This window comes from Elephantulus edwardii, unplaced genomic scaffold, assembly GCF_000299155.1.
Source record: "Elephantulus edwardii isolate Elephantulus edwardi_28Jun2011 unplaced genomic scaffold, EleEdw1.0 scaffold00315, whole genome shotgun sequence".
NCBI classification, from domain to species: domain Eukaryota; kingdom Metazoa; phylum Chordata; class Mammalia; order Macroscelidea; family Macroscelididae; genus Elephantulus; species Elephantulus edwardii.
The window spans coordinates 104,239-125,425 of NW_006400065.1; the positions used below are offsets into that span (position 1 = coordinate 104,239).

At 51.7% G+C, this 21,187-nt stretch overlaps 1 protein-coding gene across 1 annotated transcript in view; it reads left to right on the forward strand.

The window, feature by feature from the left end:
- The first annotated feature begins 12,743 nt into the window (after positions 1 to 12,743).
- CEACAM16 (carcinoembryonic antigen-related cell adhesion molecule 16) overlaps positions 12,744 to 21,187 on the forward strand; it is a 48,468-nt gene continuing 40,024 nt past the window's right edge. Inside the window, exons 1-5 of the mRNA XM_006901257.1 lie at positions 12,744 to 12,780; positions 15,910 to 16,254; positions 16,543 to 16,821; positions 17,892 to 18,170; positions 20,249 to 20,575. Of these exons, the coding sequence (XP_006901319.1) occupies positions 12,744 to 12,780; positions 15,910 to 16,254; positions 16,543 to 16,821; positions 17,892 to 18,170; positions 20,249 to 20,575 (1,267 nt within the window). The remainder of the gene's footprint in view (positions 12,781 to 15,909; positions 16,255 to 16,542; positions 16,822 to 17,891; positions 18,171 to 20,248; positions 20,576 to 21,187) is intronic.

Below are 21,187 nucleotides of genomic sequence, written 5' to 3' on the forward strand. Positions count from 1 at the left end.
CTTTCTTTCTTTCTTTCTTTCTTTCTTTCTTTCTTTCTTTCTTTCTTTCTTTCTTTCTTTCTTTCTTTCTTTCTCCTTCCTTCTTTCCTTCCTTCCTTCTTTCTTTCTTTTTTTATTATTATTTTTTGTGCATGCACCCTCAAATCAGCTCTGACTGGTACAGGAAGAGATTGCCCCTCCTTCTCCAGCAGAATATCTGGTGGATTCCAACCGTGCACCTCTGGGATTACAGTGCAGCTTCTTGCCACTAGGCTACCAGAGCTCCCTGTCTTTTGATTTCTTGACGGCTGCTACTATGGGTGCTGACTGTGGATCCAAGTAGAATGAAATTGTTGATGAGCTCAATCTTTTCTCCACTTATCCTGATGCTGCCCATTGGTCCAAGCTGTTAGGTTCCTGTAAGTCAGCTCTGAGATACACTGAGCGCAGGTGTTGGTCGTCCTCACGGTCAAGGCCACTGCTGCAGGGGCCCTGTCCGTTGACAGGATTCCCATGTCCCAGGCTGCACCCAGGATCCCTCCAGAGGTCACTGCCCCCTACACCCACCCCTGAGAGCCGTGGGATTCTCAGGGCTGCGGCTCCACAGTTTACAAAGGAGGAAGTGGTGGCCCGGGGAAGGAAGCGAGGGCCGCCAGTCCTTGTGATTCATGGGGGAAACCCTTCCTCCCCCATCCAAGCCATTTGTTTGCGAAAGGGCTTGTGGGCAGCAGCAGGGCTGCAGGGTCAGCGGGTATAGTCTGGGGAGCAGAGGTGTAGACCCATTCACCTACCACTTCACCGGAGAAAGATCAGGCAGTCTGTTTCTGTGTCATTCTGCAGCCTTGGGGGACCCGATGGGATAGTTTTACTCTGTCCCGCCGGGTTGCTATGTACAGAAACCAACTTGACAGTGATCGGTTTAGTTTTTGACTTCCTTGCTGATATTATATGCTGCTTCCGTGTGTGTGTGTGTGTGTGTGTGTGTGTGTGTGTGTTTTCAGTAAAAGTGTACACAGCACATTAGATCCCCATTTGACAATTACTACACAGATTGTTCAGTGACATCTGCTATGTTTTTCACCATGTGTAAACATTATTTTTCCTTGCTTTCTGGTTATTCCACTTCCAGTACTCTCGTTGCCCTGCCCCATTACGTTCTCATCATCGTTGTTGTTGTTGTTGTTGTTATTGATGGCTGTTGAGTCGAGTTGAAGACGACTCAATGATCTTATGAACAAAAGGCCTGAAGCCCCTCTACAGCTATAGTCATTTATCAAAGTTCATAGAGTTTCCAGAGGCATGTTGTTTAGGAAGTGGATGCCACTCCTGCTTCTAGGAGTTGCATCTTGGCCTTGTGGCAAGAAGCTACACTGCAAATCTCAGAGGCATGTGGTTCGATTCTACCAGGTGCCCTGCAGGAGAAGGATGAGCATTCCCATGTGATTAACTGCCTCTGAAAACCCCCCAGAGGGTCAGCTATGGGTTGGTTCTGACTCTATGGTACACAACAATAACAACAAGTTCTCCATCAGTGCAAGATCTTATCACTGCTTTTGTGTAATTGCTAACCTTTTGGTCTCACACAGCCTTCAATAGGGATTGAGGCTCAATGTCAAGAAGACAAAGATTCTCACCACTGGACCAATTGGCAGCATCAGGATGGATGGTAAAGAGATTGAGATTGTTCACAGCTTTAGTCTGCTTGGCTCCACAATCAACACTCTTGGCACCAGCAGCCAGGAAATTAAAAGACGTATTGTGAATGGGAAAGTCTGCTGTTAGGGACCTCTCTAAAGTACTGAAGAGCAATGGTGAGTATCTGGAGACTAAGGTGTGTCTGGTACAGGCCACGGTCTTTGCAATCACTTGTTATGCATCAGAGAGCTGGACAATGACCAGGAAGGATAGAAGCAGAATTGATGCTTTTGAGCTTTGGTGTTGGAGAAGAGTGCTGAGGGTACCATGGACTGCTAAGAAAACAGATTCATCCTGGAGAGGATTAAACCAGGCTGCTCCTTGGAGGCAAGGATTCTGAGGCTTCATCTAACACACTTTGGTCATGTTGTAAGGAGGGACCAGTCCTTGGAGAAGGACATCATGCTTGGGAGGGTGGAGGGCAGGCGCAGGAGGGGAAGGCCCTCTGGGAGGTGGATTGATTTGGTGACTGGGGCAGTCGGGATGAGTGTGTCGGAAACAGTGAGATTGGCACAGGACAGAGCAGAGCTTAGAGCTGTTGTACATAGGGTCGCTATGAGTCACAAGCGACTTGACGGCACATAACCACAACAACAACACATGACTTCTTAATGCAGCACTGTACTTGTGGGTATAAGGAGCCCTGCTGGAGTGGTGTATTATGTACTGGACAGCCATGGAAGGTCAGCAGTTCGAATCCACTAGCTGCTCTGAAGAAAAAGATGAAGTTGTCTCTGCCCATTAAGACTTCCAGCTTCAGAAACCCGATGGAGGATCTCAGCTCAACTCAATGGCAATGGGTTTGGTTGGGGTCTTGTACTCATTGGTATTATTTTGTCAATGTTATTTCACTTAAAGGTGACCTCAAGGGGTCATTTCAGTTCAAGGTTTAAGAATATCTCAGAGCAATAATATGGGGTGGGGCGGTGGTCCTCTAGTCTCAGCTGATCCAGTAAATCTGGACCAATTAATCAAGAATCTGAGTTCTGCTCCACATCCCTCCCCCTTTCTGCCGCGGGGATCTGTGGTGGCCCTGTCTGCTCTGTCTTTAATTATATTCCATTTCCCTCCACTAGGATTTGGACCCACAAACCTAAGGATGTGGTCTGTAATGCAGACGCCTAGAAGACAGCCTGGCACTGTCCGGTTGTATTTGTTAAATGGATGAACAAATAATTTAGCAAAACCCTGGAGACTAAGGTGCGTTTGATACAGGCCATGGTCTTCGCAATCACTTGTTACGCATCAGAGAGTTGGACAATGACCATGGAGGATAGAAGGAGAATTGATGCCTTTGAGCTGTGGTGCTGGAGAAGAGTATTGAGAATACCGTGGACTGCTAGGTAAACAAACAGATTTGTCCCGGAAAGAGTTAAACCCTGTGGCTCCTTGGAGGCAAGGATTCTGAGCCTCCGTCTGACATACTTTGGACATGTTGTGAGGAGAGACAGGTCTTTGGAGAAGGATATCATGCTTGGGAGGGTGGAGGGACAGTGCAGGAGGGGAAGGCCCTCTATGAGGTGGATTGATTCAGTGACTGGTGTAATCAGGATGGGAGTGTCAGAGACAGTGCGATTGGCACAGGACAGAGCAGAGTTTAGGGCTGTTGTACACAGGGTCGCTATGAGTGGCAAGCGACTGGATGGCACATAACAACAACAACATGTGAATGGGCAGGGGTGGAGCCAGAATGATTCTGAAGCAAACACAACAGCCTGTGCGAATGTCTCGGGGCCACTCTCTCCACTCCATGTGGTCTTTTCCAGGGTTGGAATCTAGAGAGGCGTGGAGTTAGTTCCTTCATCCCAAGAACAGCTTCCCCAAATCCAGGATGGAGGAATCAGGCTCAGGAAACATACCTTGGGGTCAGACATACAGCACAGCCTTGGAGTCGTCCCGCGGAGAGCGCTGGCTTCAGGAATCAGTTTCAGTTGATGAGTCCTCGCCTCTTCCCCCAACAGGACATAGGTCCTGCCACATGGGGACTCTGACCTGCAAAGGGACAATACCAGTGGCTGAAGCGTCAAGTCACAGGTGGGCGGGGCCAGGAGTGGAGGGAAGAGGGGAGAGAGAGGCCCGTCCTCAGATTCCCTTTTTTGTATTTTCATTAAAAAAAAAAGTATTCTGGCAGGAAGTGAAAACATTTTTTTTTCCCTGTGAGTTCAACTTACATGTATCGATAAATGTTTGTTCAGGGCTAAAACTCTCTGCTGACTGTTCTGGACAATCTGTTCTCTGGTGGCGCAGCCCGTAGGGAGTCGCGCAGCTAATCCAAAGATGGTGCTTCTCTGCCGGTTCAAATCCACCAGGGGGTCTGAGGAAGAAAGATGGGCAGTCTCCTCCCCTACGATTTCAAGCCTCTAAAAACCCGCTAAAGGGTCAGCGATGAGTCTGCTCCCACTGGAAGGCAATGCGGGTTTTTTTCTGTCAGAGTTGTCATTATTTATTACCCACGTACAATAACACACGCAGTCACGTGATCGCACCGGTATGACACCTGCATGCGCTCCAAGCTTCCTGCGATGGTTTTATACTCCACGATTTTGTCAGATTTCTCGGTGTTTTTCGTTGCAATGCTGCAGTAATTAGAGTGAAATTGTATCAAGAAATTTCTTTCCGATTAAAGCAGTGATTAAAAGGAACCCTCCATTGGGTTCTGAGACCGGAAGAGACTGTTCATCCTTCTCCTGTCAGCAGCTGGTGTATTCGAACCACTGACCTTTATGTTAGCAGCTCAACACATAACTACCCGTACCACTAAGGATCCTTGGCACAAAGTGTGGTTGTTGTTAAGTGCCTTTAAATGGAGTATGACTCGTTGTTGTTGTTGTTGTTATGTGCCGTCGAGTCGCCTGCGACTCAAAGTGACCCTATGTACAACAGCCCTAAAGCCTCCTCTATCCTGTGCCATTCGCACTGTCTCTGACACTCCCATCCTGATTATCCCAGTCACTGAATCTATCCGCCTCATAGAGGGCTTTCCCCTCCTGTGCTGTCCCTCCACCCTCCCAAGCATGATGTCCCTCTCCAAGGGCCGCTTCCTCTTTACAACATGTCCAAAGTATGTCAGACGAAGCTTCAGAATCCTTGCCTCCAAGGAGCAGCCCGGTTTCACCCTCTCCAGGATGAACCTGTTTGTTTTTCCTAGCAGTCCATGGTATTCTCAATACTCTTCTCCAACACCACAGCTCAAAGGCATCAATTCTCCTTCTACCCTCCCTAGTCATTGAGTATGACTCGTAGCAACCCTATTAACAATAGATCTGAATCCCGTCCCATCCTGTGCCATCCTCAGCATCTCTGATGTCCTCGAGTCAACTGCTGCAGTCACCATGTCAATTCATCTCGGTGGGGGTCTTCCTCTCTCTCATTGACCCCCCACACTTCCAAGCATGATGTCTTTTTCCAAGGAATAGCTTCTCACAGCAACATTACCCTTGGTACCAGCAGTCAGGATATAAGGAGCCAACTGACGGAAAGAGATCCATATTTATTCCCATTCCAAAAAAAAGTGATCCAACCAGAGTGTAAAAATTATTGAACTACTATCACTATTTAATATCACTAATATCACACACAAGTAAGATCCTCCTGAAGGTTATCCCCAAATGACTGAAACAGTAAATCAGCAGAGAACTGCCAGATGTGCAAGCTGGGTTTAGAAGAGGCCGTGGCACTAGAAACATCACTGCCAACATTAGATGAATCTTGGCTGAAAGTAGAGTGTACAAGAGGAATGTCTATCTGTGTTTCATTGACTATGCAAAGGCATTTGACTGTGTGGATCACAACAAACAGTGGCTGACTCTGAGAAGAATGGGAATCCCAGAACACTTGATTGTGCTTATATGAAACCTGTACTTGGACCAGGAAGCAGTTGTTAGAACAAAACAGAAAAACACTGTATGGTTCAAAATGAGGAAATGAGTACATCAGGGACGCATCCTATCTCATACCTTTTCAATCTCTGTGTGGATTTTGTGAGGCTGGACTTTATGAGGAGGAATTGGCATCAGAATTGGAGGAAGACTCATTAACAACCTGCGTTATGCAGATGACACGACCTTGCTTGCTGAAACTGAGGAGGATCTGAGGCATTTGCTGTGGAAGGACTGCAGTTTTCAATATGGATTGAAACTCAACATCAAGAAAACAAAGATTCTCACACTGGGCCAATTGGCACCACCATGACACAGATGGAAAAGAGATTGAGATTGTTAACAATTTCCGCTTGCTTGGTTCCACAATCAACACTCTTGGTAGCAGCAGTCAGGATATCAAAAGAGAAATGGCACTGGGAAAAACTGCTGTCAGGGACCTCTTCAGAGTACTGAAGAGCAATGATATCAGTCTAGAGACTAAGGTACACCTGATCCAAGCCATGGCCTTTGCAATTACTTGTTATGCATCCTCAGAAAGCTGGACAATGACTAAGGATGGTAGAAGAATTGATACTTTTGAGTTGTGGTGCTAAAGAAGAGTATTGAACATATACCATGGACCGCCAAGAGAACAAGCAGGTCTGTCCTAGAAATAGTGAAATCAAGCTGCTTCTTGGAGGCAAGGAGTTTTGAAGCTGCATCTCACATACTTTGGGCACGTGGCCAGGAAGGATCAGTCCTTGGAGGAGAACATCATGCTTGGCAGGGGGGTGAAGAGACAGCACAGATGAGGAAGACCCTGGGTGAGATGGATTGACTCAGTGACTGGGGTAACTGGGGTAGGTGTGTCAGTGACAAGGAGATTGCCTCAAGATAAAGCAGGTTCAAGGTTATTGTACATAGGGTCACTCTGACTTGCAAGTGACTTAATGGTACATAACAACAACAGTGCATTGGGCAAGTCCACTGTCACAGACTTCTCCAAAATACTGAAGAACAATGATGTCCGTTTGGAGACTATGATGCATCTGCTTAGGACATGGTCTTTTCAATTACTTGCTATACATCTGAGAGCTGGACAAAGAATAAAAATGACAGAAGAACTGATATCTTTGGGTTGTGGTGCTGGAGGAGAGTTCTGCGTATCCCATGGGCGGCCAAAGAATAAACAGGTATGTCTTGGAATGGGTGCAGACGAGTGGTCCTTGGAGGCAAGGATTGCAAAGCTTCCTCTCTCATACTTTGACACAGAGTGTTCCAAAAATCTTTGTTAAATGAGGAAACGAGGGGAGGAACAATGGCACCTACTATTCACGCCTTCCTCTCGTGCAGCCCTGCGCGCATCTTGCATCGTCCATTCCGCTGTCTCCCTCACAGAGATCCAGAGAGGTCAGTGTCACAAGCCCCTATCTCACTCAGAGGGCCCCGTCCCTGGGCGCCAGGCTGCAAACTAACGGCTCCACCTTCCTATAAAACCCTGCAGTTCCAAATCTGAACAGGTGAGGGAGCACGGGAGAGAGATGGGAGAGGGGTGACGCTACTGGGGAAGGGGTAAGTCACCCCAGGGTTAGACCAAAGCCCCAGTTCTGCTAGAAGCTTCTGGGAACCATGGCCTGGTCACTCCTCAGCTCAAGGGCCCGTCCCCAGAAACCTGGGCCTCTCTGGGGACTCTGTGTGTGTCACCACATCTGGTGTCCGGTTCCACGGACTCTGAGAGGTTCTGTGCCCAACCCCGTGTGGGCCGGTGCTGGGAACACAGTGGTGACCAGGACAGTGCCAGCCCTGCCCTGTTGGGGCACACAGTTCAGTTGGGGAGGGGACAGATCTGCCCCGGACAGCGATGACCCAGAGTAGGGGAGCCCAGGGGAGTGGGAGGGACCAGTGGGCACAGCACCACCTAGCCAGGGAATCCGGGAGAGCTTCCTGGAGGTGGGAGAGCTGCTGAGCCGGCAATGAAACAGAGCATCGGGCAGAGGGGAACGAGGTTATGCTGGGTAGATAGAGGTGAGACCAGGAAGCTAGCAGAATGGGCAAGGGCCAGACCAGGCAGGACCCGTGAGGGTTTGGGCACTGGGAAGCCATGGCATGCTGGGAGCAGACGGGGAGCAAAGGCTGGAGACAGGGCCCGTGTGGAAGGAGGATGTCATTGTCACTGCTGTGTGCCGCGTCAGAACAGACCCACAGCTGACCCTGCAGGCTTCAGAGGCTGTGCAAATCCTCATCGTGACAGATGAAGAAAACACTGAAACCGCCAACGATTTCATCTTACTTGGATCCACACTCCACACCCATTGTATCAAAAAAAGGCTGGAAAAGCTACAATATTAGTAAGATCAATACTAATCTTATTGTTAAGTCTTGATATCTGGTAAGACAAGTAACCATCTCATCTGTGGGTCAGTTTTTATTTTCCTATTATTAATGATTGGTATAATACATTACAGAGAGTGACATGGAGCTCCCCGATTAAAACAAGCGTGGAAGGAGGAGTGGCATCCACTTCCATAATATCTTGCCTCCGGAAACCCTATGGACCTGGAGAGAGGATGAAAGGCAACCAAGCGCCAAGGGCTCTCCTTCATAGGGTCGCTATGAGTCACCTGTGACTCAACAGCACTTAACAACAACAAATTATTAATGATTTTTTTCTTTTTAATACTATATATCAGAATAAAACAAGCTTGGAAGCAGGAAGGGCATCCACTTCCATAATTGCTTGCCTCTGGAAACCCTATGAACCTGGAGAAAGGATGAAAGTTATACAGGTATCTGGGACTTCCGTTCATAGGGTCGCTATGAGTTGCCTACGATTTGACAGCACTTAACAACAACAACAACAACAGCATAGACAGAGAGCAGTTGACCTAGTGGACAGAAAGTCATGCTCCCAAGCCAAAGGTGGGTGGCTCTAGTCCGTGGCCCTGGGGCCTGCCTTTAATTGCTTTTGGTGAAACATTCTTCTAGGTCGTGTAACCCTGGTCTGTCCACTAGTTGTACAGAGGTAACTCGTGGTTGCTGTGAAGCCAAACACTGTGACACTGATGAGTCAAATGCGAGAATGGTTACCCATGGTGGACAGTGTTTGGTGGAGCTCCCCGATTAAAACAAGCTTGGAAGCAGGAGTGGCATCCACTTCCACAATAGTTGGCCTCTGGAAACCCTATGAACTTGGAGAAAGGACGAAAGTTATACAGGTTCTGGGACTTTTGTTCATAGGGTTGCTATGAGTTGCCTATGACTCGATGGCACTTAACAACAACAACAACAACAACATATTAGAATAAATTCAATGGTAACATAATAAAAAACAAAAAAAAAGAGGATGGGAGGGGGGTCAGAGCCCAGAGCCCAGGAAGTGGGGACCAGGGACAGCCAGGACTCGACCAGAAGGTAAGGGGAGTTATTCAGGATCCAGGGGCTGTGGCGGGAGGGGAAGAAGTGGCCAGGGCACGAGGGATGAGGCCCAGGGTGCTCTGCCTTGGGTACAGGAGGGCACCTTCCCTGGCTCAAAGAGCAGGAGGAAGAACAGGCCGATGGGAAGCTGCAGAGGTCAGTTTGGGACGAGGTGAGCGAGAGGTAACCAGGGACATACGGGAGGCATCATCCGGGACAGCGTCTCAGGACTCAGGGGACAGAGCTGGGACAGGACAGACAAGGTGAGGTGAGGTCGCAGCAGGGAGAGCAGGAGGCGCCAGGTCACCTGGCCTCACCTGCTCCTTCCCACCTGCTTCTTCCCTCTTCTCCCCTCACCTCCTCAGAGCCCTGCCCTCCGAGGGCAGCCCAGGACACGGAGCCCAGAGAAAACCAGGACAGGTGAGCCACAGGTATGGCCCCCTGCCCAGAAGCACCAGGACTAGATGCTGGGGAGAGAGCTGTCAATAATAACAACACACCGGTCATGGCCTGCTCCCCTCCGTCCACCTGCCCATGGCCCTGGCCGGCATTACCTTTTCCAGAGCCTCCTCCAATCAGAAATCCAAGGGGGGAAAGAATTCTGACTTTACTTATTTTCCCCACAACACTGATCTCTATCTGACATGGACTGTGTTTTGTTTACCTCCCTAATGTCACCCCCAGGGGCAGGAATTTTGTCTGCTTTGAACAGGGCTGGATCCCCAGCGCTGCTCCCTACCTCCGTGATCCTGGGCAAGTTATGGAGGTCACTGGGCCTTGGTTTTCTCATCTGCAAAGTGGGGGTGCTAACAGTACCCAAGGGAGCTCTGGTGGGCTAGTGCGTAAGGAGATGCACTGCCAACCCAAAGACAGGTGGTTCAAATCCACCAGTTGCTCCACAGGAGAAAGACAGGCAATCTCCTCCTGTGTGATTTACAGCCTCTAAAAAAACCCCTGGAGGGTCAGCTATGACTTGGTTCCAACTTGAAAGCACACAACCACAACAGCACTACCTAAGGACACCTTTTGGTGTGCTGGCTAAAACACTGTGGGGCTAACCTGAAGGTCAGCGGTTCAAATCCACCTGGAGTTCTGAGGGGAAACGATGAGGCAGTCTGCTTTCATAAAGATTTACAGCTGTGGGAACCCTACAGAGCAGTCCAGCTCTGTCCTGCAGGCTGGCTGTGAGTTGGGATGGACCCCCGTGCAGTGGGATTTTAATAGTATCCACCTCAGAGAGCTGTAGTAAGGACTCTTGTTGTTATCACGTGGCGTTGAGTCATAACCCCCTCAGAGCTGAATCTCCAGCTGGTTTTCAGAGGCCTTAAATTGCATGAGAGGAGACTGTCCTTCTTTTCAACCGCACGCCTTTGAGCTTGCAATGCAACTAAACCACGAGGCTGCCCACGTGCCTTCATTCACGGACTACAGGAGTAGATACACGTCCAGTGCTTTGCAGTGCCTGGGACGGCACACGTGGTTGTTGTTGTTATGGGCTGGTGAGTCACTTCCGACTCCTAGCAACCCTACATACAACACCTCTGAACCCTGCTCTATCCTGTGCCAACCTTTCTGTCTCTGACACAACTACCCCATTACCCCAGTCACTGAACCAGTCCACCTCAAAGAGGGTCTTCCTCTCCTGTGCTGTCCCTCCACCCTCCCAAGCATGATGTCCCTCTCCAAAGACTGGTCCCTCCTTGCAACTTGCCCAAAGTGTATCAGACAAAGCTGCAGAATCCTTGCCTCCAAGGAGCAGCCTGGTTTCACCTTCTTTCTCTAGGATGAATCTGTTTGTTCTCCTAGCAGTCCACGGTATGTTCAATACTCTTCTCCCGTACTACAGCTCAAAGGCATCAGTTCTCTTTCTTTCATCCCTAGTCACTGTCCAGCTTTCTGACTCATAACAATTGAGACTATGGCCTGGATCAGGTGCACCTTAGTCTCCAGACTGACTCCGTTGCTCTTCAGTATTCTGGCGAGGTCTCTGATAGCAGACTTTCCCAATACAATTCGTCTTTTACTGTCCTGGCTGCTGGTACCAAGAGGGTTGATTGTGGAGACAAGCAATTAGGTGCTTAATAATATTTGTGAAATGAATGAATGATTTATTCCGTATCCACGGTATACATTCATGCATTTGATACATCACAACTTCATCTCATGTACCCTGGCTGTGTTTCTCAGGAGGGGCCAGTCGCTGAAGAAGGACAGCAAGTCTGGTGGATTCAAGGGTCGTCAAAAAAAAAGAAGACAACCCTCGATGAGATGGACACCGTGGTGGCAAAAACGGGCTGACGCACAGCAGGCTGTAAGGGAGATGCAGGATTGTGGGGGGACACCTAACACCAATAAGCCTTACAGCAGCTTTATAAAGTGGGTACTAGCGGCATCCCCATCTTCCAGATGTGGAAATAGAGGCTCAGTGGTTTCCGCAACTTGCCCAGGATGGTGGAAGGACATGCAATACTTGCATTTCTAATATTAGCAACACCAGGCAGATCCCAGGCTTGGGGCCCAGTTCTGTCATGTCCTGGCTAAATTCCTAACTCCTAAAAACAACTCCTGATTGCCTCATTACCTGTATACCATCTCCAACCACCCCCCTCCACTGCCCGCCTTTGTCCCATTGTGATTTGAGAGAAAGTTTACAAAGCTGATCGGTTTCCCATTCAACTACTCATGCACATTTTGTTTTATGATACTATAATACCCACAATAACTGCACTCTTCCTGCTCCCTCCCTGTGCTTCTCCTTTCCACTCCTCCATCCAGCCTTCTCACCCTCTGCATTTTATTCCCAGGCAAATGCTGCCTTTTTGATCTTGACACAGTGGGTGATTCTAAGGCCCGAGTTACTGGTGTTACTGTTTGCCTTACAAAGTGGTCCATTTTTTTGTCTAAAAGTTGAGCCACAGGGGATGAATTTTGTTCTGGTTGGAAGGGTGCACCAACTCCATTTTGCAAGGTGATAAATGGAGACTCAGCAAGGGGCTGTCTTCAACCCCATCCCCACAACGGGTCACTGCAGAGTCAAAGTGGGAACTCCGATCTCCCTGAGCTCAAAGCCTCCACATACACCCATTTGATAGACAAGAAGAGAGAGGCCTCGGGAGGGCAGGAGGGAAGGCAAGTCTCTCCACGGGGCCAAACCAAGAAGCCGAACATGGAGCATCCCAGCTCCCTCTCACTCAGGAGAAGGAGACTGGGCTGGATCTGGAAACGGAGCAGGGTTCAAGGCCCCTTTCTCTTAGGCTAGTGCCTCAGTTTCCTGGTCTGCAAATAAGGAGCAACCAAGGCCCATCTCCTAAGACCGTTTTTGACATGCACTGAAATGACAGCCATAGGTCACCTGCAGCCTTGAGGTGGGAACACATAGGCACTGTCCACGGATGTGATTCCCAGCTGACCCTCAAGCTCACTGGTGATGCCAGGGTCTGGCCAGGGCTAAGAGCTGCCCTGGAGTCTTCCCCGCCCCACCTTCTTTGCCCCTGCCAACCTGGTTCTTTTCCTGGTACCAAATCTGGGCCCTCGGCACAAAGTGGGTTAGGCAGCCGCCCCAGGAGGCCTGGCCAGGTCGTGCCCCCTGGCCCGTGCCTGCCACACCCGTCCTGGTACCCAAACGGGGCCCCAGATCCTTGGTGACTCGATCCCTCCAAATTCAGGTGATCTCTTCCAGCTCCAAATCACCGAACCCTCTCAGGTCCCACGCCAGACGGAGCCGAGCCCCCAGCCAGGAAGGGCCTCAGAACAGCCGGACGCAGAGCCACTCCAGACCCGAGTTTGGGGTGAAAGATGGCGGCCACCGGGTACAGCTGGCTCCTCCTCAGTGGTGAGCGAGATCCGCAACCCCCCAAGCACCTCAGTATCTGCTGGCTTCAGGGTGCAGAGGGGACCCCCAGGCAGAGAAAGGGAAGGTGTGAGCCGGAATTTCAGCACGCTGGGGAGGGAGCTCAGCTTTGCTTTCCACAGGCAAAGGGTGACCCTCGAAGACCCACCAGGGTGGGGCTGGCCACAGATTTGCTGGGTGGGCGCTGAAGGGCTATAAGGGTGACATGTGGGCCAGTCTCCAAGCTATCACGATGCCTCTATTTTCTGGTAAACTCCTCTTGAAGCTTCTAGAAACCTTGACAAGAGGGACTTCTAAGCAGCCACTCGGTCTCTCTGTGTGGATGAGTCTCTGGGCAGCTGCCCACTCCCTTTTCGGTCTCTGTTTACTTGTCTGTGAAATGGGCAGGTAAATGACTTCACAAGGTCCCTCTGAGGGACTAACAACTAGCATGTATTTTGAGCCCTGGTGGAGTAGTGCATTATGACGTGCTGCGCTGTGAACCAAGAGGTGAACAGTTCTAATCCACTAGCCGCTCTGAGGGAAGAAAGATGGGCAGTCCTCTCCCATAAAGACTTAAGAGCCTCCAAAACCAGGGGAAGGTTGCTGGGAATGGGAATTCTTTCCACCACAGTGGATCTACTGTGCACCTGGAGTTTTCTATATAGTAACACTTTCTATTGCTGGAAGCACCTTCCCCAATCCCACTTCACAGATGAGAAAAACTGAGGTTTTGTCAGAGAGCAGGAAGTGGTAGGGTTGAGTCCACATTCTGGGTCACACTCCAGCAGCCTGGAAAGTAAGTACAGTACAGGAAACCAGGGAGCCAGGCCGGGAACCTAAGTTCTTCCTCCCTGAGATGCCCAGGCCAGCCACTCGGTATGGCAAACGCACACACACAGCCCAACCGGGCCGCCCTGAGCAGCTGCACAGCCCCTGCTCTGTGACCGAGAAGGAAAGGGGTGGAGTGCATTAGTCACCACTCTTTCTGTCCCAGTTGAGGCTGAGGAGGCAGGGAGAGAGCACTGGGCCAAGGGGCAGGAGGCAGGAGGCAGGGCTGGGCAGACATCTCCCCCACCCCACCCCGTCCCGGCTGTAACGTTGGCTGGACTGGGCTCACCACTTTGGATCTCACACTAGTCTGTTTTGTGAGTGAGACCTGGGTCCTAACAATCCTGCTGGCTGAGCTCTGGCCGTGTGCAAGGTGTTATGGTAGATCTTTGATAGAGAATGCCATATTTGATCTTCACAGCTCCCTCCCTCCCTGGGATACACACACACACACACACACCCCACACACACACCCCATAGCTAACCTTCACTGAGCACTTCCTGTATGTCAGACACCCTTCGAAATGCTCCCCCAAAGCTCATTGCCTTTGTTTGAGTTAATTTCTACTCACAAGCACCTTGTAGGGCAGAGCGGACCTGCCCCAAAGGGTTTCCAACCCTCTTGAAGAAGGACATCATGCTTGGGAGGGTGGAGGGACGGCGCAGGAGGGGAAGGCCCTCTATGAGGTGGATTGATTCAGTGACTGGGATAATCGGGATGGGAGTGTCAGAGACAGTGCGATTGGCACAGGACAGAGCAGAGTTTAGGGCTGTTGTACATAGGGTCACTATGAGTCGCAAGCGACTCGATGGCACATAACAACAACAAGAAGAAGTTAATTCAGAAGCAAAATGCCTCCTCTTTCTCCCTCAGAGCAGCTGGTGGGTTTGAACCACTGACCTCTGAGCTAGCAGTCAATCTTTTAACCACCTTGCCACCTGAGCCCCATGAAGCTCCTCTTCAAAGCGTCCTATCTGTATCCTCACAGCAACCCCATAAGGTGGTTGGTTCAATAGCACGGACGGCATTGATCCAAAGTCATTCTGAAAACTTCAGAAATGACAACCAACCCCCCCTCCCAATGCTATCCAGTCAGCTGCAATTCAGAGCTACCCTGGGGGACAGGGTCGGGCCGCCCCACTGAGCTGCCCCAGCCGGTAACCTCTGCTCCAGCAGAATGTCTCTCTCTTCTGCCTCCTGGGCGCATTCTAGTGCATTCGGGCCACACCCCTTTTGGCTAAGCAGGTGGGTACTTTTAACCACTGCAACTAGCCAAGCTCCTGCTGAAAAAGATTAGTAAAGTGGACACAGAATTTCTGTTTAGGGGGAAGGAAAATTTTGGAACCAATGGTGAGAATTGCACACCACTATGAATATAATTGTTGTTGTTTACCATCAAGTCGGAAGCAACCCATAGCTGACTCTCCCGCAGGGTTTCAGAGGCAGTTAACTGTGTGGGAGGAGACGGCCCGGCTGGTGGATTCAAACTGCCTGTCTTCGGGACGGAGGGAGCAATGGTTCGAATCCACCAGTTCCTCCTCCACGGGAGGAAGTTCGACAGTCTCGTCCCATGTGATCTGCTGCCTCTGAAAACCTGCTGGAGGGTCAGCTCTGACTCAGTTCTGACTCGAAGACACACAACAACAACATGAATATAAATAATGCACTTAAAATGGTTTGAAACCCAAAGCCACAAAGTTGCTCTTTTACTCACTGTGACCCTGGAGGGCTGAGCGGAACAGCCCTATTTGGTTTCTAAGGCTGTAAATCTTAATGGAAGGAACCTGCTTTATTCTCCCTTTATTCTCTATCAGCTGATGGATTTGAACCATCAACCTCTCAGCAGCTGAGCACTTACCCCACTGTGCCCTAGGGCTTCCCTTTACAATGTCAAATTTATGCTGCCTATGTTTCACCTGAAGCCCTGGTGGTTAAGCCATGGTGGGTTCGAATGGAAACCACGGTGACTCCCCAGAAGATCTGGTCACCTTCTACAGAGAATAGACAAGAAATTCCTACTGTGCGTTCAGCTCTGTCCTAGCCGACTGCTGGGAGCTGGAACTGATTTCATGACACACGGCAACAATAACAATCTATATCAACATAATAAAGAAAAATTTAAAAAGATGGTGAGGAGTTTAAGATATTGAGAGACCAAGGGCTCTGGGTCCTTGGACCAGGGGTCCTCCCGCCAAACCCAAGCCACCTGCCAGGTGTAACAGAGCCCGAGTCACACTTCCCACCCACCGTGAGTTCGCGAGTTGCAGCCTCCTCTCACCACCCCTGCTCCTCTTCCTCAGCCGTGTTCCTGAGCACCCGGGCAGAAATCACCATCACCCCAGAGCCCGCCGAACCAGCGGAGGGGGACAACCTCACGCTGGTCGTCCGAGGTCTCTCCGGGGAGCTGCTCGCTTACAACTGGTACGCGGGGCCAGCGCTCAGCCTGACCTACCTGGTGGCCAGCTACATTGTGAGCACCGGCGATGAGACCCCCGGGCCAGCCCACACGGGCCGGGAGGCCGTGCGCCCCGACGCCAGCCTGGACATCCAGGGCGCCTTGCCTGGGCACTCGGGTACCTACATCCTGCAGACCCTCAACAGGCAGTTTCAGACCGAGGTGGGCTACGGACACGTACGGGTCTATGGTGAGACACCCCCCTCAACACTCCACACTCCCCTCCTTCTCGGTTAGACCTGTCCACTTCACTCCCACTCCTTAAAAAAGAAAAAAAAAATCTAAACATGAGAATTAATTTTTTAAAATGCTCACCTCCTCCAGGATGGCTTCCAGGATTAGTCCTGCACCTATCCATCCCACTCTGCAGGGGACACATGGGTCTCGCCAGGATCTGGCCATGCCCCTTGGCGGGGGAGGGGGAGGCCTCGGAGCAGGTGGTGCCCGGCCCCCTCCCCTCCGTCTCTCGCCTCCACAGAGATCCTGGCGCCGCCGGTGGTCACCGCCAACAACAGCATGGCCCTGGTGGAGCACAGGGACACGCTCCGCCTGCACTGCGGCAGCCCCAGCCCAGCCGAGGTCCGCTGGTTCTTCAATGGCCAGGCCCTGCCGGTCACCATGCGCCTCGGGGTGTCCCCTGATGGCCGCACGCTCACGCGGCACGGCGTCCGCAGGGAGGAGGCCGGGGCTTACCAGTGCGAGGTCAGCAACCCCGTCAGCGTCAGCCGCAGCGAGCCTGTCAACCTGACCGTGTACTGTGAGTTCGAGGCCCCGGGCCGCAAAGGCCCCCATGGGGGGACAGCAAGGCTGGGAGAGGGGCAGAACGGAGAACAGGGGCGCTGAGAATAACTAGTGAGTGCAGTTAAGCATAGCAAAGGTAGCAAATCTTACGTTTAAGGAAAACATAATGGGGGGGGAAATCTTTTTGGTTTTTCTCGTGAGACTACTACCCTAGGGGGTATGGGGGGGAAGGCTGTTGAACCATCAGAGAGGGGTACAAGTGACGTGTGTGTGTGTGTGTGTGTGTGTGTGTGTGTGTGTGTGTGTACGTACTGGGTGTCGGTGAGGGTGTGTGTTGTGTTGACTGGGGGGATGGGACTCTGTGTGTGTGTGCGTGTGTGTGTGTGACTGGGGTGTGTATGCCTCTGTGTGTGTAAAAGAGAGGCTGAGAGAGAGAAAGAATGCACTCATGGAGGCTGGGGGAAGGCTAAAATTAAAAATGTAACCAAAATATCCAGCCATTCTCAGAGACTGAAGACACAGAGTGGACTTGTAAGGGGGGAAAACCCACAGAGGTACCTGAGGGTCGATGACTTAGATAATCCTAGAATTTAGAATCCCGTGACAGTGGCCTTCTGCTTTCCAGAAGCTTCGATTATCTAGGTCGTGCGAATCTTAGTGGCCCCTAGAACCTCAACAAACTCCCTAACTCTGGAATCTTAGGAACCCAGCTTTCTAGAACTTTCTAGAGCCTAGTGGCCTCACTCTGGCAGCCCTAGAATTCTAGATTCTTAGGAAGGCTTATCGGATAGAAAAAAAATCTGCTCGCCTTTTTATTTGCTTGCTTGCTTACGAAGCCTGCAGTTTCACAAATGCCTCGAGGCTTTGTCTGGCCCTGACCCCTTTTCTTTTATAGAAAAAAAAAATGTAGGGTCCTCTTCCCGCCCCTCCCCCAAGGGGAAATGATCCCCAAGATCCTAGAGCAAGTTGGAGGCCGATGTGGGACTCTCTCCCTCTCCGAGGCCACATTATTCCAGTAGTGATAAAGTCTGGATGTCCATTACTGTCCCCCCCTACTGCCCCTGTCTCTCCCTCCCGCCCCCACAGATGGCCCGGAGCGCGTGGCCATCCTCCAGGACTCCACCACCCGCACGGGCTGCACCATCAAGGTGGACTTCAACACTTCCCTGACCCTGTGGTGCGTGTCCCGGTCCTGCCCGGAGCCCGAGTACGTGTGGGCCTTTAACGGACGGGCGCTCAAAAACGGCCAGGACCGTCTCAACATCACCAGCATGACGGCCGCCCAGGAGGGCACCTACACGTGTATTGTAAAGAACCCCAAGACCCTGCTTTCTGGATCAGCCTCGGTGGTCGTTAAGCTCTCTGGTAAGCGGTCCCATGCCTGACGTCTGCCCCCTCTTCCTGGACCGCCCCCCCAACCCGCAGCCCCCACTGGACTGTAATGTTTCGATGGCTACTTAATCCATCATGGCTAGGTTGTCCCCTGTGCACAGGTGATGACTGGCCAGTGGGGGTGGGAGGTTTGCAACCCCTTCATCAGCCAAGTGACAAAAGGGGTATTGCAGGTGGACCCCTGCAAGGAGTCACTTGGAAATCAAATGGCAAATCGAATCCTGTGATTTCCCACATGCGTGTGGTATGATCTAAATTGTCACCGGTGGCCCTGCCACAATGAAGGTGCGGCGTGCAGCCCAGATCCCACGGTCCCCCAGTGCAGGTGACAGTGTCCAGACATGCAAACATACTAGGAAAATCCTGGCTGGGCTTGGTTTGGTGCAGGGAAAAAAAAATCCCAACCGGCATGAACTGGTCCTGCCTTGTCCAGGGGACTAGGGGATGTGGGGACACAGCTGGTGCTTTCAGAACCATTGGGAACCTCAGAGGACATTCTCTCACTCCCTGAGGACTGTGGCTTTGAACATTTGGGCCTCATTCATTCCAGTTCCTTCCCAAGTCACCAACGCACCCCGGGGACAGTGGGCCCGGTCCCCCCCCCTCTGTCCCACTCACAGGCTGGGCCTCATCCAAAGGGTGGATTCTCTTTCACCCAAAGCAGACATGGTGTCCTCAGAGGTAAGTGTACCAGCCCTGCCCAGCCTGGGGCCCTGGCAGCCAGCCTTGGCCGGAGGCAGGCTCTGCCCCCCCACCCTGTCTATATAGATGAGGGGGTGTCAAGGTGTGCAGGTACGTGCAGGGGTGGGCGCAATGCCCCGGGGGCCTCCCGTGCTGGGTGCTGAGGAAGAGACAGAGGAAACAGAGATGCCACCAACCCCTGTACTTGGAGGAGACACTAATCAGATGGAGGAGACACAGAAGGAAGCCCAGCCCCTTATTCAGGGAGCTGCCAGTCAAAGAGAAGAGGCAGAGAGTGATGGAGGAGGCCTGCCAGCCACTCGCAGGGAGCTCTCAGTCAGACAGAGGAGATGCAGACCCCACTTTGGGAGAATTTCCATTCTGACGGGGAGACACGGTCTTGAGAATTCCTAGCCTAATGGGGAAGGAATGAACTGAGCCCTCTGGGTTCCCATCTTTGTAGTGCTCCCAATCTGATGGGGGAGCACAGCACCTCCTCTTCCCTAGGAATTCCCAGTCTGATGTGGTAAGACATGTGCTCCCCATCTCCTGGCATCCCCTAGTCTAACTGGAGAGACCTACCCTAGTAATCTGGAAATTTCCAATCTGATGGAGGAGACTGAGCCTACATTGTGTAGGACTTTCTAATCTGATAGAGGTGACATGGCTTCCCTTTCTCTCTTTTGGGGAGCTAACAGACCCCCACCTCCAGGAGTCTTTAAGTTTGTCAGAGAGACACGGCCTATGGTGCACAACTCCAAGCATTTGATGGAGGAAGACACGTTGCTCCAGATTCTGAAAATTTGTGATCTGATGGAGACATAGCCCTGATATTCTGAAGAACTAGAATCTTATAGGACTACATCTTTCATATCTTGAGAATTTACAATCTGATAGAGGAGACACCCCTAAATCACAATCTGATGGGAAATACAGAACCCTCATAGCCTGAGATTTTACAATCTGATGGAGGAGACAGCCCTCATAGTTAGGGTATTTATAATCAGATGGGGGAGACACGGCCCCCATATTCTGGAATTTCCCACCTGACAGGGGAGACACAGCCCCTGTAAGTGGGGACTTTCCAATCTGATGGAGGAGACATGACCCCCACTCCCTGGGGTCTTTCCATTGAAGGGGTGGGAAGCACAATCTCCTAAAGTCGAGGAAATTCCCAGTCAATTGGCTTTCCAGGACGAGCACCCCCATGACCGCTGCCACCTCACACCTTCCTCTGTCTCTCCAGCACTCGCATTAACGGAGCACCAGCCAGTCGGGGGAGGCACCGTGAGGCGGCTGGGGGGCAGGAGGGTCTGCAGCCATCCCGCGCAGGTCCTGCTGACCCAAACCCATGCTCCTTCTCTCCTCAGCGGCTGTGGTTGCCATGTCGATTGTGCCCGTGCCGAGCAAGCCAACAGAAGGTCAGGACGTGACCCTGACGGTGCAGGGCTACCCCAAGGACCTGCTGGTCTATGCCTGGTACCGCGGGCCTGCCTCCGAGCCCAACCGGCTGCTCAGCCAGCTGCCGTCCGGGAACTGGATCGCAGGCCCTGCCCACACGGGCCGGGAGGTGGGCTTCGCCAACTGCTCGCTGCTGGTGCAGAAGCTGAACCTCACCGACGCCGGCCGCTACACGCTCAAGACCGTGACCCTGCAGGGCAAGACTGAGAGCCTGGAGGTGGAGCTGCAGGTGGCCCGTGAGTGCGCAGAGGGGGCGGGGCGGGGCGCCTCTGCAGACAGGGCCTCCCAACAGGGGCCCTGTGTCCCCATCCGACTGGAGCATCGACCTGACCTGGGCGGGAGATGCCTCCCCCTCAGACTGAAGGAGGCGGCCTTGAATTTGAGGGTTGCTCAGAGTGAAATAGGAGCATCTTCTCCATCTGGTCAGAAGTTCCTAGGGGGCGGGGATTGTGCCTTCCTCCCTCCATCAGACTGGGAATTCCCGCTGATCAGGTAGAATGTCTCCTCCATCAGACTGGGGGCTCCCAGTTCTTTGGGACCGTGTCTCCCTTCAGACCGGGAGCTCCCAGAAGTCAGGGACAATGACTTTTCTCAGATTGGGAATTCCCAGATGTGGAGCGACTACAATCTCCAGCATCAGACTAGGAGCTTCCTGAGATTGGAGACCGTGCCTCTCCATTAAACCTGGAAGCTTCTAGTAGTTACGTATTATGTCTCCTCCATCAGACTGGGAGCTCCCAGAGGTAGGGACCTTGTCTCCTCCATCAGACTGGGAGCTCCCAGAGTCAGGGACCTGTCTCCTCCATCAGACTGGGAGCTCCCAGAGGTAGGGACCTGTCTCCTCCATC